This window comes from Trichosurus vulpecula, chromosome 1 (assembly GCF_011100635.1).
Source record: "Trichosurus vulpecula isolate mTriVul1 chromosome 1, mTriVul1.pri, whole genome shotgun sequence".
In the NCBI taxonomy this organism is placed as follows: domain Eukaryota; kingdom Metazoa; phylum Chordata; class Mammalia; order Diprotodontia; family Phalangeridae; genus Trichosurus; species Trichosurus vulpecula.
In genome coordinates, this window is record NC_050573.1 from 461,350,176 (window position 1) to 461,363,682 (window position 13,507).

General features: G+C 34.6%; 1 protein-coding gene across 1 annotated transcript in view; it reads left to right on the plus strand.

Moving 5' to 3' along the window:
- The window catches only part of ADGRV1 (adhesion G protein-coupled receptor V1), a 727,941-nt gene that overhangs the window by 116,189 nt on the left and 598,245 nt on the right, over nt 1-13,507 (plus strand). The window contains exons 32-37 of the mRNA XM_036763404.1: nt 5-186; nt 1,457-2,268; nt 4,040-4,249; nt 9,060-9,190; nt 11,775-11,874; nt 12,675-12,854. Coding sequence (XP_036619299.1) covers nt 5-186; nt 1,457-2,268; nt 4,040-4,249; nt 9,060-9,190; nt 11,775-11,874; nt 12,675-12,854 — 1,615 coding nt within the window. The remainder of the gene's footprint in view (nt 1-4; nt 187-1,456; nt 2,269-4,039; nt 4,250-9,059; nt 9,191-11,774; nt 11,875-12,674; nt 12,855-13,507) is intronic.

Here is a 13,507-nt window from a genome sequence, read left to right on the forward strand (position 1 = left end):
TTAGGTTATCCAGGTGCAACTAACTCAAGCCTCTGGTGGAGGTACAATTGGGTTAGACCGAGTGGCAAATATTATTGTACCTGCCAACGATAATCCCTATGGTACGGTAGCCTTTTCTCAATCTGTTTACCGTGTCCAGGAGCCTCTGGAGAAAAGTTCTTGTGTCAACATTACTGTCAGGAGAAGGTTTGTAGGACAAGTGTTCTGATTTTGGTGGGAATTTCTTGAATAATTGGAATGATTTGGTTTTAATTATTGTGATTTCCAAGATATACAAGATATACAAGATACATAATAGTTGATTAAATTTAGTACTATTAACATGGAAATCCTATCACACCTTTTCTTTGTGAAATACAATACACTGATTTCTTATTTATGGTATAATTTTAAAGCCTTTAGTTTAGTCAGTAATTTCACAGTCACAGAATTTGAGAATTGAGAGGGACCTCAATGGCCAGCTAGTTCAAGATATCTCCATGACCACATAGGTAACAAGTGGTTGTATACCCATTGCTTGGAGACTTCCAGGGAGGGGAAACATAGCATCTCTCTGGCTAGCCCATTCAACTTTTGGATAGCTTTAATTGTTTGGAAGCTTTTTCATGGCAGTGAACCATGGCATTTCTTTCTAGTGGACATAACTGAGAACGAAATGGATGCTTTTTTCTAAGTTAAAGAAAACCCAAAGTAGTTTATGATTTATAAACTTTATTTTTTCTCTCAGTTCTTTGGTGAAACTCTAAGCTACCCCTGAGATGCTTTAGAACTTGAGAGTATGAGCTATACAAATATTTGTGATCAGAAGGCAAATTTTTAAAAAACTGTTCCTCCTCAAAATTTACTCAAATTATTTTTCTTGTGGTTTCATTGTAATGCAGTAATAAAAAGGGGGCACTAATATAAAAATAAATTTGAGAAGCAATTCCAGTGACTTGCTTGATGTCACTTATGACAGCTAAATAAGAAATCTTTCTGAAAATTCAATTAACCAACATCTATTTCTAATGAAAAGGATACAGTATAGTTTAGATTATGGAATTATGGATTTAGGACTGGAATGCATCTTAGAGGTCAGTCCCTTCATTTTCCTCAAATGAGAAAACTGAGGCCTAAGAAAATTAAATGACTTGCCCAAGGTCACACGAGTAGTAAGCATCTGAGGGATGTTAGATCCTTAGAGAAAATCTAATCTAACTCCTTCAATTTACATTTAAGAAAAGAGAGTTGAACTGACTTATAATTAATGTCTTGTACCTAAGTCTCTTAATTTCTCATCATGATAACTTTTAGAGCTTAGATATTTTTTTGGTTCTTTAACATGCTTGAGAAATGTGAAAAACAGCCACTTGGTCTTCTTTGGTATTTCTTTCTTCTTCATGTAGAATCCAAGAGAATTTAAGTAAAATTATGCTAATGAACTAACTTGGCTCTTAATTGTCACTGCACCCTTTAGCGGAGGGCGATTTGGCCAGCTGCTGCTCCACTATAGCACTTCAGATATTGATGTTGTGGCTCTTGCGATGGAGGAAGGTCAAGATGTCCTGTCCTTTTATGAATCTCCAGCTCAAGGAGTTCCAGACCACCTTGGAAGGACTTGGGTGAATGTCTCTGCAATTGTGGATCCTCAGCACACGTGTGCCGCTCTGTGCCTTAAAGAGCAAGCATGTAGCGCCTTTTCTGTTTCTGTTTCTTCTGAGATTCCCCAGTGTTTTTGGATGACCACATGGACTAGCCCAACTGGCAACAGCTCCAAATTCTGGACCTATCGGAAAAACGCAACAAGGGTAGCTGCCCTTTTTAGCCGACAGGCTGTGGCTGGGAGCGATTATGAGCCCGTGATAAGGCAGTGGGCTGTAATGTTGGAGGGTGATGAATTTGCAAACCTCACAGTATCTATCCTTCCGGATGATTTCCCAGAGATGGATGAGAGTTTCACTATTTCCCTTCTGGAGGTTGAACTGATGAACATCTCAGCCAGCCCCCAAAACCAGCCAACCATTGGACAGCCAAATACTTCTACAGTTGTCATAATGTTGAATGGTGATGCTTTTGGGGTATTCAAAATTTACAGTATCAGTCCCAATACATCAGAGGATGGCCGATATGTGGAAGTTCCAGAGCAGCCCCAAACTGTGGTACACCTATCAATTGAGAGGATAGGGGGCAGCTTAGGCCAGGTCACGGTGGAGTGGCGTGTTGTTGGTGGAACGGCTATTGAAGGTGCAGACTTTATAGGTGAAGGAGATGTTCTGACTTTTGCTGAAGGTGAGCTGTAGCATTATGTGAATGTTAATGTTTATTATGTTCATATTTTTAGAAAGAATTACAATGTCTTTGTGATCATAAGTAACATTTCCTATATACAATGCACATATGTGTACAATATATATGTCTATACAGCATATAATACATATGTATACCATGTATATGTAGTAATACAGTATATTGTATATAGAGAAAGGAATTGGAAGAGTTACTATATATAGTTCATGTGCTATATTTTGTAGCATATTATATATATTGTATATACAGTATGTAGTATATATAGCAGCATAAATATGTATTATATACTATATATTGTATAGTATATTGTGTACTATATAGTGTGTACTATATGTTTTATGTATTTCTTATTGCACATACAACGTATTGTATATACCATACTATACCATATATAAAAATGTGTATTGTATAGCATATTGTATACTATATGTTATATGGATGGTGCATGTTGTACATATTATCTAGACACACTATATCATATAATATATGTACTGTACATATATATGCATAATATATATAGTGTATACAATATATTGTATATACCATACTAAAAACATACTGCATTATATCATATAGTATAATATTTTATAGTATAATATGTACTACAAATTAGTATATTTAATTATAATTATATTACAATTGTGTTATTTTTATTATATTAAATATACTATACTATTGTATAATATCATGCAGTACATTTCATAGTATGGCATATGTGATCTATTGCATATGCAATATGTGGTATATGCAACATATATGTACATATCAGATTATATTATATGATGTATATACCATATTGTATATAATATACAGTATGTATTCAAGATATAATATAATATATAGTATACATTACAGATATTACATAGCATAATATATTGTTCACTATATCATGTATGTACAGTATATATTGTATGTACAATACATGACAGCACATGATATACTATATATCGTATATGCCATATATGTATAAACTACACTATAAATATATACTATATTTTATATGTGACAGATGCACATATACGTATTCATATATGCAGAGAGAGAACTTCCAGTTCCTTTCTCTTACTGTGTTTGTCCTTAATTATCATTTTGACGGGAAGCAGTTATCAAGCATATGATGCGTGCTAGGCACTGGAAACACCAGGACAAAATGCACATGTATAAGTATACAGAATAATATTTTTTAAAGTGAGGTAATTTTCTACAAAGTAGAAAGTGGAAAGGTTGGGAAGTTGGTGGGATCATGAGAGGTTTCATGTAGAAAATAGTACTTGATCTGTGGCTCGAATGATGGAAGGAATGATGATGAGGAGAGAATGAATTCCAGGCAAGGGAACAGCCACTGCGGAAGCTTGGAGAAGGTAGATTTAATGGTGTGTGTAACAGAGAGAACTTTGGTTTGGTTGAACTGTAAAGTATAGGAAGGAGGATGATATATAATGAAGGGAAAAACTGGGAAGGATTTTAAAAGCCATACAGTCAAGTTAACAACTTAACAAACATTTATTAAATGCTTACTATGTGCCAGGCACTGTGCTAAGCACTGGGAATATAATGGCAAAATTATTTTATCCCAGAGGCAACAGAAAGTCACTGGGGTTTATTGATTATGATAATGACATAGATCCATGCCTAAGGAAAATTACTTCAAGAATGAGTACTGGTATAGCAGAGTTGACCCTCCCTAGTAATTATGAGAATAATGAATTGGAGTCGATCTTGAAAATCAGTGATTTTCATTTCATTGCTTTAGGTGAAACCAAAAAGACTGTGACTTTGACCATTTTAGATGATTCTGAACCTGAGGACGATGAAAATATTATAGTCAGCTTGGTTTACACTGAAGGTGGGAGTCGTATTTTGCCCAGTTCTGACACTGTTACAGTGAACATTTTGGCCAATGACCATGTTGCAGGAATTGTTAGCTTTCACACAGGCTCCAGGTCTGTTATTGGTCACGAAGGTAAGTTCTTTTTGCTGTTTACTACATTCATTTTCTTTTTCCATGGACATTATTCATTCATACAATCTATGAAAGCTTCTGGTGTTTGTTCATTTCATGGTTTTGGCAAGCTTAATATCAGGTATGAATAAAACCTGTTTAAGTCATTGGAATACCTGACTTCCTATAATTAAATTTGGACATAGATGGCAATCTCAGTTTGTAAAGTAAATTGTGCCTACCTATTGTATTTCTTGGGGCTTTAGTTACCTCACATTACAGTGTTCATAATGCAAACAAGCAACTTCAAAGCTTATTATATCATATGCAACGAACATACATGGCAGAAGATGAAATGGAAAAGGCGTACTCCAAATTAAATCAACTTGCATCTTGATACTTGGCAATTTCATTGCAAAAGTGAGAAGAATATAAAAAACTGCATTTTTTTAGGATCAGGTAATGATTTAAGAATCAGCTATCTGTGTACAGGCAATAATGTGCCAAGTTCGTCTTGCAGATTCACGTAGAGTACGGTTCTACAGTTCTATGCAGAATACAGTTTTATTTGATCCATAAATAATACTGGCTCTCGTATGTAATTCTTTCCTTTTAATGCACCAGTCATTTAATATTTTAAGAATCTGTGATTTCTCTGGCATGGATACTTCTTCCATCAATGCACTATGATTATGATCGTGGGTTTGGGAGCAGATCTCTTAGGAGATGGGAAGAAATAGAAGTTGGCTGGGTCTTGTCACCTTGATGACACTGATTTGTTAGCATTGGGTTATGGCGAGAGTCCTTTTATTGTTCTACTCTTCAGCACTTTGAAATACATAAGCCATATAATACCTATGTTATATATATTACATAATAATAACTAGCATTTATATAGCACTTAAACTTTACAAAGCACTTTAAGAATATTATCTCATTTTATCCTCACAACCTTGGAAGTAGGTACTTATATAATTCCTGTTTTACAGAGAAGAAAACTGAGGCTAAGTGGTTAAGTGATTTACCCAAAGTCACACAGTTAATAAATGTCTGAAGCTGCATTTGAACTCAGGTTTTTCTGACGCCAGATCCAGCATCCTACCCACTGTATCACCTAGCTGCCTTTCATATAATGGCTTATGTAGTATTCATCAAATAGTCTATGCAAAGAGTGCAACATGTTTAAATGTGTAAATTAATAGCAATTGAACATTTTGACTCAAGCCACTCTAGTCACTCAGTGTTCTGACCTGTGCTAAAAGTATCTGAAGAATGGCATCAGTAAAGTAATTTAATTCAACTTAGTTCTCCCTAAACTTTGAATAATTTCTAGATGTAATGTCTTGATATAACTATGCGTTATTACTTTATTTTCATACATTCTTGTCTATGCTTTAAATACTGCTGTATTCTTCTGCTTTCTAAAAATATAATATCATACTCAACATTTTGTACATATAATTCAATTATACCATGTATAATAATGCATAGAGAAATGTACCTAATGTGAATTTACAAGCATGAAATTATGAAACTCTTTTTAGAGATAGAAATGTATTCATGTTGATTCTACTGAGATAACTACAGATCAAATTGGGTAGAAATTTGAGTCATGTGCACTACTAACATTGATAACATTTCTTCTATTCTTCACATTGCTGTTTCATTTATATGATTAGATTTAATACTTGGACTACAGTGCACATTCAACTTCAGCTTGAATTTTTGATTCATGAGAAGGAATTGTTTTATTGTATAACATGGTATTGAATCATATTGAATCTTATTTCTGTATTTTGTACGAAAGCAATCAATGTGATGCACAGTGGTGAATATTACTTTCTTTCAAACTTAATGTAGGAAATTTAGAAATATGGTAGAATGAATTTTAGTATAGTTTTAAACAATATATAATGGGTTTCATTATAAATCAGGGTTAGGAATTCAACTCAATCACTGGCCTCTGCAGGATCATAATCATCATGTCATGTTCGATGGATTTTAAATTTTCACTTCTCTTAGAGACAGCATGAATCAACTTCAGGCAAAGATTTGCACACCAGCACATTTCCCCTGACATTTGAAATGTGATTCCTTAAACTCACTTTCAGTGCTTCAAGACTGGGAACAACCTTAACTTTTCAATCTTTACTGTTCACACGGACAATTTCTTTTCGAATTATTTATATACCTATAATTGTTTCTAAAATATTAATCTATCATTTTCATTTTATTATAGAGGAGAACCACCTGGGGTGGGGGTGGGAGATGAAGAACATATATATTTAATTGGAAGTCTCCCTCCTGTGAATTTAGATCTCTTGTCATTTTTTTTCTGGGAAGTATAGTGATACTAGTTCTTTTCTTTTCCTTTTGACACTCTGTATTACCTGAATGTTTGCTAGTTTATTTCATAACTGCAGATTTTTCTTAGTGGAGATTTTATGGTCTCAGAAAATAGAGTATCTTGTAGGAAAATTGTCCCTTTCATTAAAAAAGAGAAGTCATGTCTCTGCCCTTTCCTTTAGATTTTTTTTCGCCTTTTTCAGGGTGCTGTTTGATTTCTGTGGATGTCATTTTTGTAACCCTCCACAACCTCCATTCAGTCATGACTGTGATAGGCAAAGTGGATAGATTGCTAAGTGTGAGCACGGAAGACCTGGGTTAAAATTTTACCTCTGATATTTACTATCTATTTGACCCTGGGCAAATCTTCATCAGCCTTTGTTTTTTTATCTGTAAAATAAGCAAAATGTGATGCATAGTATCTTACTGGGTTTTTGAAAGGCTCAAGTGAGATAATTGATGTAAAGTGTTTTCTAATCTTTAAACTGCTATAAAGTTAGGTGGTACAGTGATAGATTGTCATACCTGGAATCAGTGGCCTCCTACACACATCAGCTGTGTGACCTTGGGCAAGTCACTACACCTCTGTTTGCCCTAGTTTAGACAACAGGGTTGTTATGAGGATTAAATGAGACAGTATTTTCAAAGTGCTTAGCATAGTGTCTAGCATGTAGAAGACATAATAAATGTTTACTGATTGATTTCTATCATGGATACTTGTATTCTTTTTAAACTCTCCCCAAGAAATTATAAGCTCTTCAAAGGCAGGAACAATGACTTACGTATCTTTTTAATAGTGTTAAGCCCCATGCATTACCCATATGTACTCAATATTTGTTGAATTGAATTAAATGAATTCCAGTTGTTATATGCAGTCATTATGAAGCTTCTTGATGTCTTTGTCTTGTTCTACTCTCTGTTGCTCATAATTACTTTTAATTATGCATTTTTATTTCATTTATTTCTCAGTAATTGAAATTAAGAAAGGATAACCCTCAGCTTTTTCTCTGGGCATTTTCTCTGGCTGTCCCACATGCCCAGAATGCTCTTTCTCCTCATCTCTGCCATCTGGATTCCCTGACTTTCTTCAAGTTACAGCTGACATCCCACCTTCTACAGAAAGTCTTTCTAAACACCTGTTAATTCTGCTGTCTTTCCTCTTTTAATTATTTCCCTTTTGTTCTGTATATAGCTTGTTGTACAGTTGGTTTGCTTCTTGTCTATTCCATTAGATCGTGAGCTCCTTGAGGATAGGGACTCTTTGTCCCTTTTTGTATCTGCAGTGCTTAGCACAGTGCCCAACATATAGTAGACACTTAATAAGTGTTTATTGTCTAAATTAATAAATTCATATTTAGAAAATGTTTATGATAATAGCAATATGATTCCAGTTTTACCACCTTGAAAAACCATTGGCTTGTTAATGCTGTTTGTCATAAAGCAATTGAACAGTAACATTCATTGTTTCCTAAAGGTATTTGAAAAAAGACAATGTTTGTAAACATATAGAATTTATGTGAATAAAAAAGTGGTAATGTCCTTATATTAACAGGTACATATATACACAAATATCTAATATATAGATTTGTATATTTTATATGCTGTTAAAGTTAAATGAGACTGTATAACTCCTTCATTAGACATTAGTCACTCAGATTTTCTTTTCATATTTTAAAAATGATTTCATTTAAATACAGTTATTCATTAGGATATGATTAATATCATCGTTTAACATTTATGAAATAGATATTTATGAAATAGATATCATGAAGTAGATAAATAACATTTATGAAATAGATCCCATAGGACTGTTCTCTAGAAGTGCTGTGCCCTAGAAGAACTCTCTTTGATCTCCCAAAGCTTGCTTTTGCTCATGTTCATTTGTTCATGGTAGCCCATGTTCTCTCTAATACTACAAAACAGTGCTTGACTATTAGAGACATACAAAACATATAAATAAATTGGTCATAGTTTTCCTGAGGATATTAATACCTTTCTTTTACATTTAAAATGCACATAATGGTATTACATGAGTTAAATTCCAAAGAGATGTGTCTTTCAGGCATTTGCAAGCATTTTCACATATGCATTGTATAAAATATCATTGCATTTCAATGTTAAGAATTTGTGATGAGTAAAGAGAGAATTGACTTAGTGTTATAAATAGCATTTTAGCATTTGGAATGTTAATACACAGGTAAATGTATTGATGTGTATGTGGGCATGTTCTTTATAGCTTTAAAGTATTAATATTCCTGAAGCCGAAATAACTGGAAGCATCAAGAATTCAGGGAGACCATTTTTGTTACTGAGTAAAATTAGGATTTTTTTAAGCTTGGCAAATCATGACAAAACATTTGTATGATGTTCAGGAGAATGATGATAAAATCTCCTAATGCATGCCTAGACCTTTTGTTTATGTTGAGTATAAATATGAAGGTGCTTTTTCATTAAGGAAACATAATTCTGCTCTTGTCATTTTTAGGAGAAAATTTGGAATTCCATGTCATAAGAACACCCCCTGGTCGAGGAAATGTCAGTGTTAACTGGAAAATTATTGGTCAACTTCTTGAGCATAACTTTTCTAACTTTAGTGGAGAAATCTTATTTCTTGAGGTAACTTCATATAAAATTGACATGAATATTCAGGAAAAATCATGGGTTTCTCTCCTCCCTTCAAATATGTGTGGTAAGAACAAAGGGAAGGCAATCTGAGGATTGCATTTTTGATACCATGGGGAAGACTCCTCTGAGACAGGACTTCTGGAGCTCCTTTATGTGGGTCATTCTCTCATAGGTCACAAAGCAGACCTTAAGGTTGCCCCAGAGTCTTACCTTACTGATTTGAAACCACATAAGCTTGACAGCTCCCCTTGTTCCTCCCTAACCATAACATAATAAATTATTTTGGAGCTGCAAGATGAGTTCTTGCTTTTTTCTTGGAACTTGAAGGGGTTATGGTCATTATTTCCACAGAAATATAGAATTGGTAAAATAGCTCTGTGATATCAAGTGTCATTTTTGACCAATTCATAACTCCTGGTGTCTTTTAAGATCTTTTAAAATAAAAGCATCAAAAAACAGGAAAACATTAAATTTGGAATAAAAATATAATACATTGTAATTGGGACTAATCTCTCATGTTTTTCCCACTCTCCTGCACCCTCAATAATTATCTTGTTTATTCTTCTTTACCGATATTTCTTAGATGCATCCCTTTCTTTTCATTCCCATTGCCCTCATCTGGACTCAGGCCCTTATTACATCATAACTAGATTATTGCTATAGTCTCCTAAATGATATCCCTGAAAACTGGTTTCCTTCCACCCTACTGTAGCCCATGCTATATACTACTGTCAGGTTGTTGTTCATAAAATATCTCTTTGATTGTAACTCTAAATAGTTAACACATTAAAATCCTAGCTTTTTGGAGGGGCCCTGCCTGATCTACCTCATTGTCTGATCTTATCATTGTTTTCCTAAATGAACTCTGTGCTCCACCCATATTTATATAATCAGTGTTTTCTGCTTAGCCACACATACTTCTGCCCTGGAGGTTTTTTGCTCTTTTCTCACTACTTCTCTAAATGCTGCCTTTCTTTCTAGACCTCCCTCATGACTTGTATTTTCTATGGTCCTTCCCATTATCATCTCAGCCCTCAATCATTATCACTCTCTCTGAATTATTCTAACACTTATTTCTTTGTCTTTCATACGACACTCAGAATATATTTTTTGTAATGTTATTCATCTTTAAAAATTAAGGACTGGAAAAGCATTTGTTCATTGCTTGCTCTGAACCACATGCTTTGCTAAGGGCTGAGAATACAAATAGAAAAGCAAAGACAGGGCCTGCCCTTAAGGAGATTAAATTCTAATTGTGAGAGATGATACATAAAGGCGGAGGATGACCATGGAAAAATATTTTGGTTTAGAAAGTAACAGGGATGATAAATTACAACAACCCTCAGAGTTTACTGGATATTGGCAAAAATGACAAAAAATGTCAGTAGTCAATGTTGGAAGGGTTGTAGAATGATAGACATACTAATACATTGTTGGTAGAACTGTGAAATGGTACAACTATTTTGGAAAGCAATTTGTAATTATTCAAATAAAGTTAGTAAAAGTTTCTATATCCTTTGACCCAGAGACTCTATTACTGGGCTTATATTGCCAAGAAAGCCATAGATAAGAAGAAAGTCCCTATATATACCAAAATATTTGTATCAGCATTTCTTTAGTGATCACAAAGAATTGGAAACAAACTAAATGCCCATTGATTGGGGAATGGCTAAATAAATTATGATGCATGAATGTAATGGAATACTACTGCACCGTAGGAAATACGGTGCGGTGAATACAGAGAAGTGTGGAAAGAGCTATATATACTGATGCAGAATGAAGTAAGCAGGGCCAAGTGAACAATTTGCACTGTGATTACAACAGTGCAAATAGAAAGAACAACTATATACCAAAAAATAAAAAGTATAAAGATCAAGCAGAACTATAATAAAGAGATATGAGAGAACACCTCCAGCCAACCCTTTCATGGTGGTGGGAATTCCACAGCTGTTACACATTGCACATGTTTTCAGACTTTTTCAATGTGTCAGTCAGTTGTGTTGATTTTTTTCCTCTAAAAAGAATGGCTTTTTGGGAGAGGAAGTAGGAGGAATACTTGGGATAACTATGATCTTTAAAGAAACAGAAGACATCCAGAAAAACTTATTTTTTTGAAAAGCAAATCACAGGGATACTTTGTAGAGTAGACCTTTTCCAAAAACTATGATAGCGTTGATTTGATAAGGGATCTTGAACTGGATCCTTAAGGGAGATCCTTTGGAGGATAGTCATAAGGAGGGGTACCACAGAGAGTACTTGAACATAGTGGCAAAGGTGCCAGTGAGAAGATGGCCACTGGGTGAAATGAATTATGATAAGGTTTGTCCTAGATATGGTGGGGTGGCTGAGGTCATTACTAATTAGAACAATAGGGTTGAAATTCTAGGGGTAGAACGGCATTGTGGCTTCACATGTTGCATCTTCCCAATCAGATTTTTAAACTCCAAGAAGGCAAATATTATGTCCTTGTATTTGCAGAGCTTAGCACTGAGTAGATTTTCTGCTTATTAGGTACAGGGTCAATTTTCAATGATGATAATGAGAATTTATCAAGCAATCTCTTTATATCGAATAGGGATCACTAAATCAAACATTTTGGGTGCATTTGTTGGATGATGATATTCCTGAGGAAAAGGAAGAATACCAAGTGATTTTATACAACATCAGAACACAAGGTAACCTAGACTCCAATTAAATGATGATTTCTGTAATTTAGTATTATCTTATGAAAGAGAAAAGTGGCAATGGCCATCATCCCTATGTATAAAAACAAATGTTATCATCATCATGTTTAGGTTTTTAAAAGTAGTTGGGGTTAAGTGACTTGCCCAGGGTCACACAGTAAGTGTCTGAGGCTGGATTTGAACCCAGATCCTCCCAACTCCAGGGCCGGTGCTCAATCCACTGTATCATCTAGCTGCTCCTAGGTTATTCTTTCATACTTTCTGTTTTTACAGATTAGAGGGGAGGCCTGGAACTTTTTGGTGCAAAAATCTAGAGCAGCTTGAAATTATTAGCCAATCCCAAATTCACAAAAGCTTAATATTAATGGTTTCTCTGAAAGTGAAGTGGTCCCATTCCTACTAATTATGTCATAAAATTCTTTATGAAGTTGCTTCTATATTAGTGTACTTGACTTGATTGCCTCTGTTTTGTATGTGAGTGCTGTTGTATAGCCTACACCACCACTGCAAGTAGTAATAATAGCAAGACCTAGTGAATAAATTAATGTCTAACTGTTGAGGAATTACAAATAAGAGAGAGCTTCCATTGGCTAATCCATAAAATTCTGGGAGTGGGAATGTGGCATGTTGAATGTAGAAGAGTAGAAAATAAAAATATTATTCTTTTCTTTTTTTTGGATAATTTCTAGCAATTTAAGCATAAAGGATAGAATGGAAGAAAGATGTCAGGAATTTAGGAAATGAGCTAGAGTATTAGCAAAACTTTTTATGTAATCTGTTGACTTTTCCAGGAGTTTCTTCAGCTGGAATGGCCATAATTGACAGCCAGGGCTATGAAGCTGTACTGACTGTGGAGGCGAGTGATGAACCACATGGGGTTTTGAATTTTGCTCCTTCCTCAAGATTTGTTTTGGTCCAGGAAGCAAACACAACCATCCAGCTTTTCATTAACAGAGAGTTTGGATCCCTAGGTTTGTGTTAACCTCAAAAAGAATGAGATTTCTCAACCTGCTTAATATTTATTAAGTGAAATGTGAATTTACTAAGTGAAAATCTAAGAACTAGGAAAGGTACAGAAATAAGTACAACTTGATCTCTACACTTAGGGAATTTACAATATCATGGAGGTGGTAAGATATACATAGGTAAATGTAATAATAATAAAAACTAAAATGAGCCAAGTGCACCAGAAGAACAGAAAATTTGGTAAGATCAGATGTGGCTGTAGCAGGTTGTAGTGTAGAGAAAGCCGATTTTGGAGTTAGGAAGTCCTGAGTTCAAGTTTTGCCTCTATTACATACTGGCTGTATGATTCTAGAGTAATCACTTGTTTTCACTAAGTAGAATTGCTTTCTTTAAAATATTCTATTGCTTTCTTCTCCCAGTCAAGATTTTTATCCATTTGGGGCAAAGATGACCTGGATCTAGTCCAGCATCACACAGCCCCCAAGCCAAGCAGTTGTTTTTGTTTTGTTTTGTTTTGTTTTCTTACTGGCAGAAGGAGTTGCCTTACCAGGAAAATGTATAAATATTTATAGCAGCATTTTTTTTCATGATAGCAGAGAAGTAGAAACAAAATAGATGCCCTATCAGTTGAGGAGTGGCTAAGCAAACTGGTACGTGG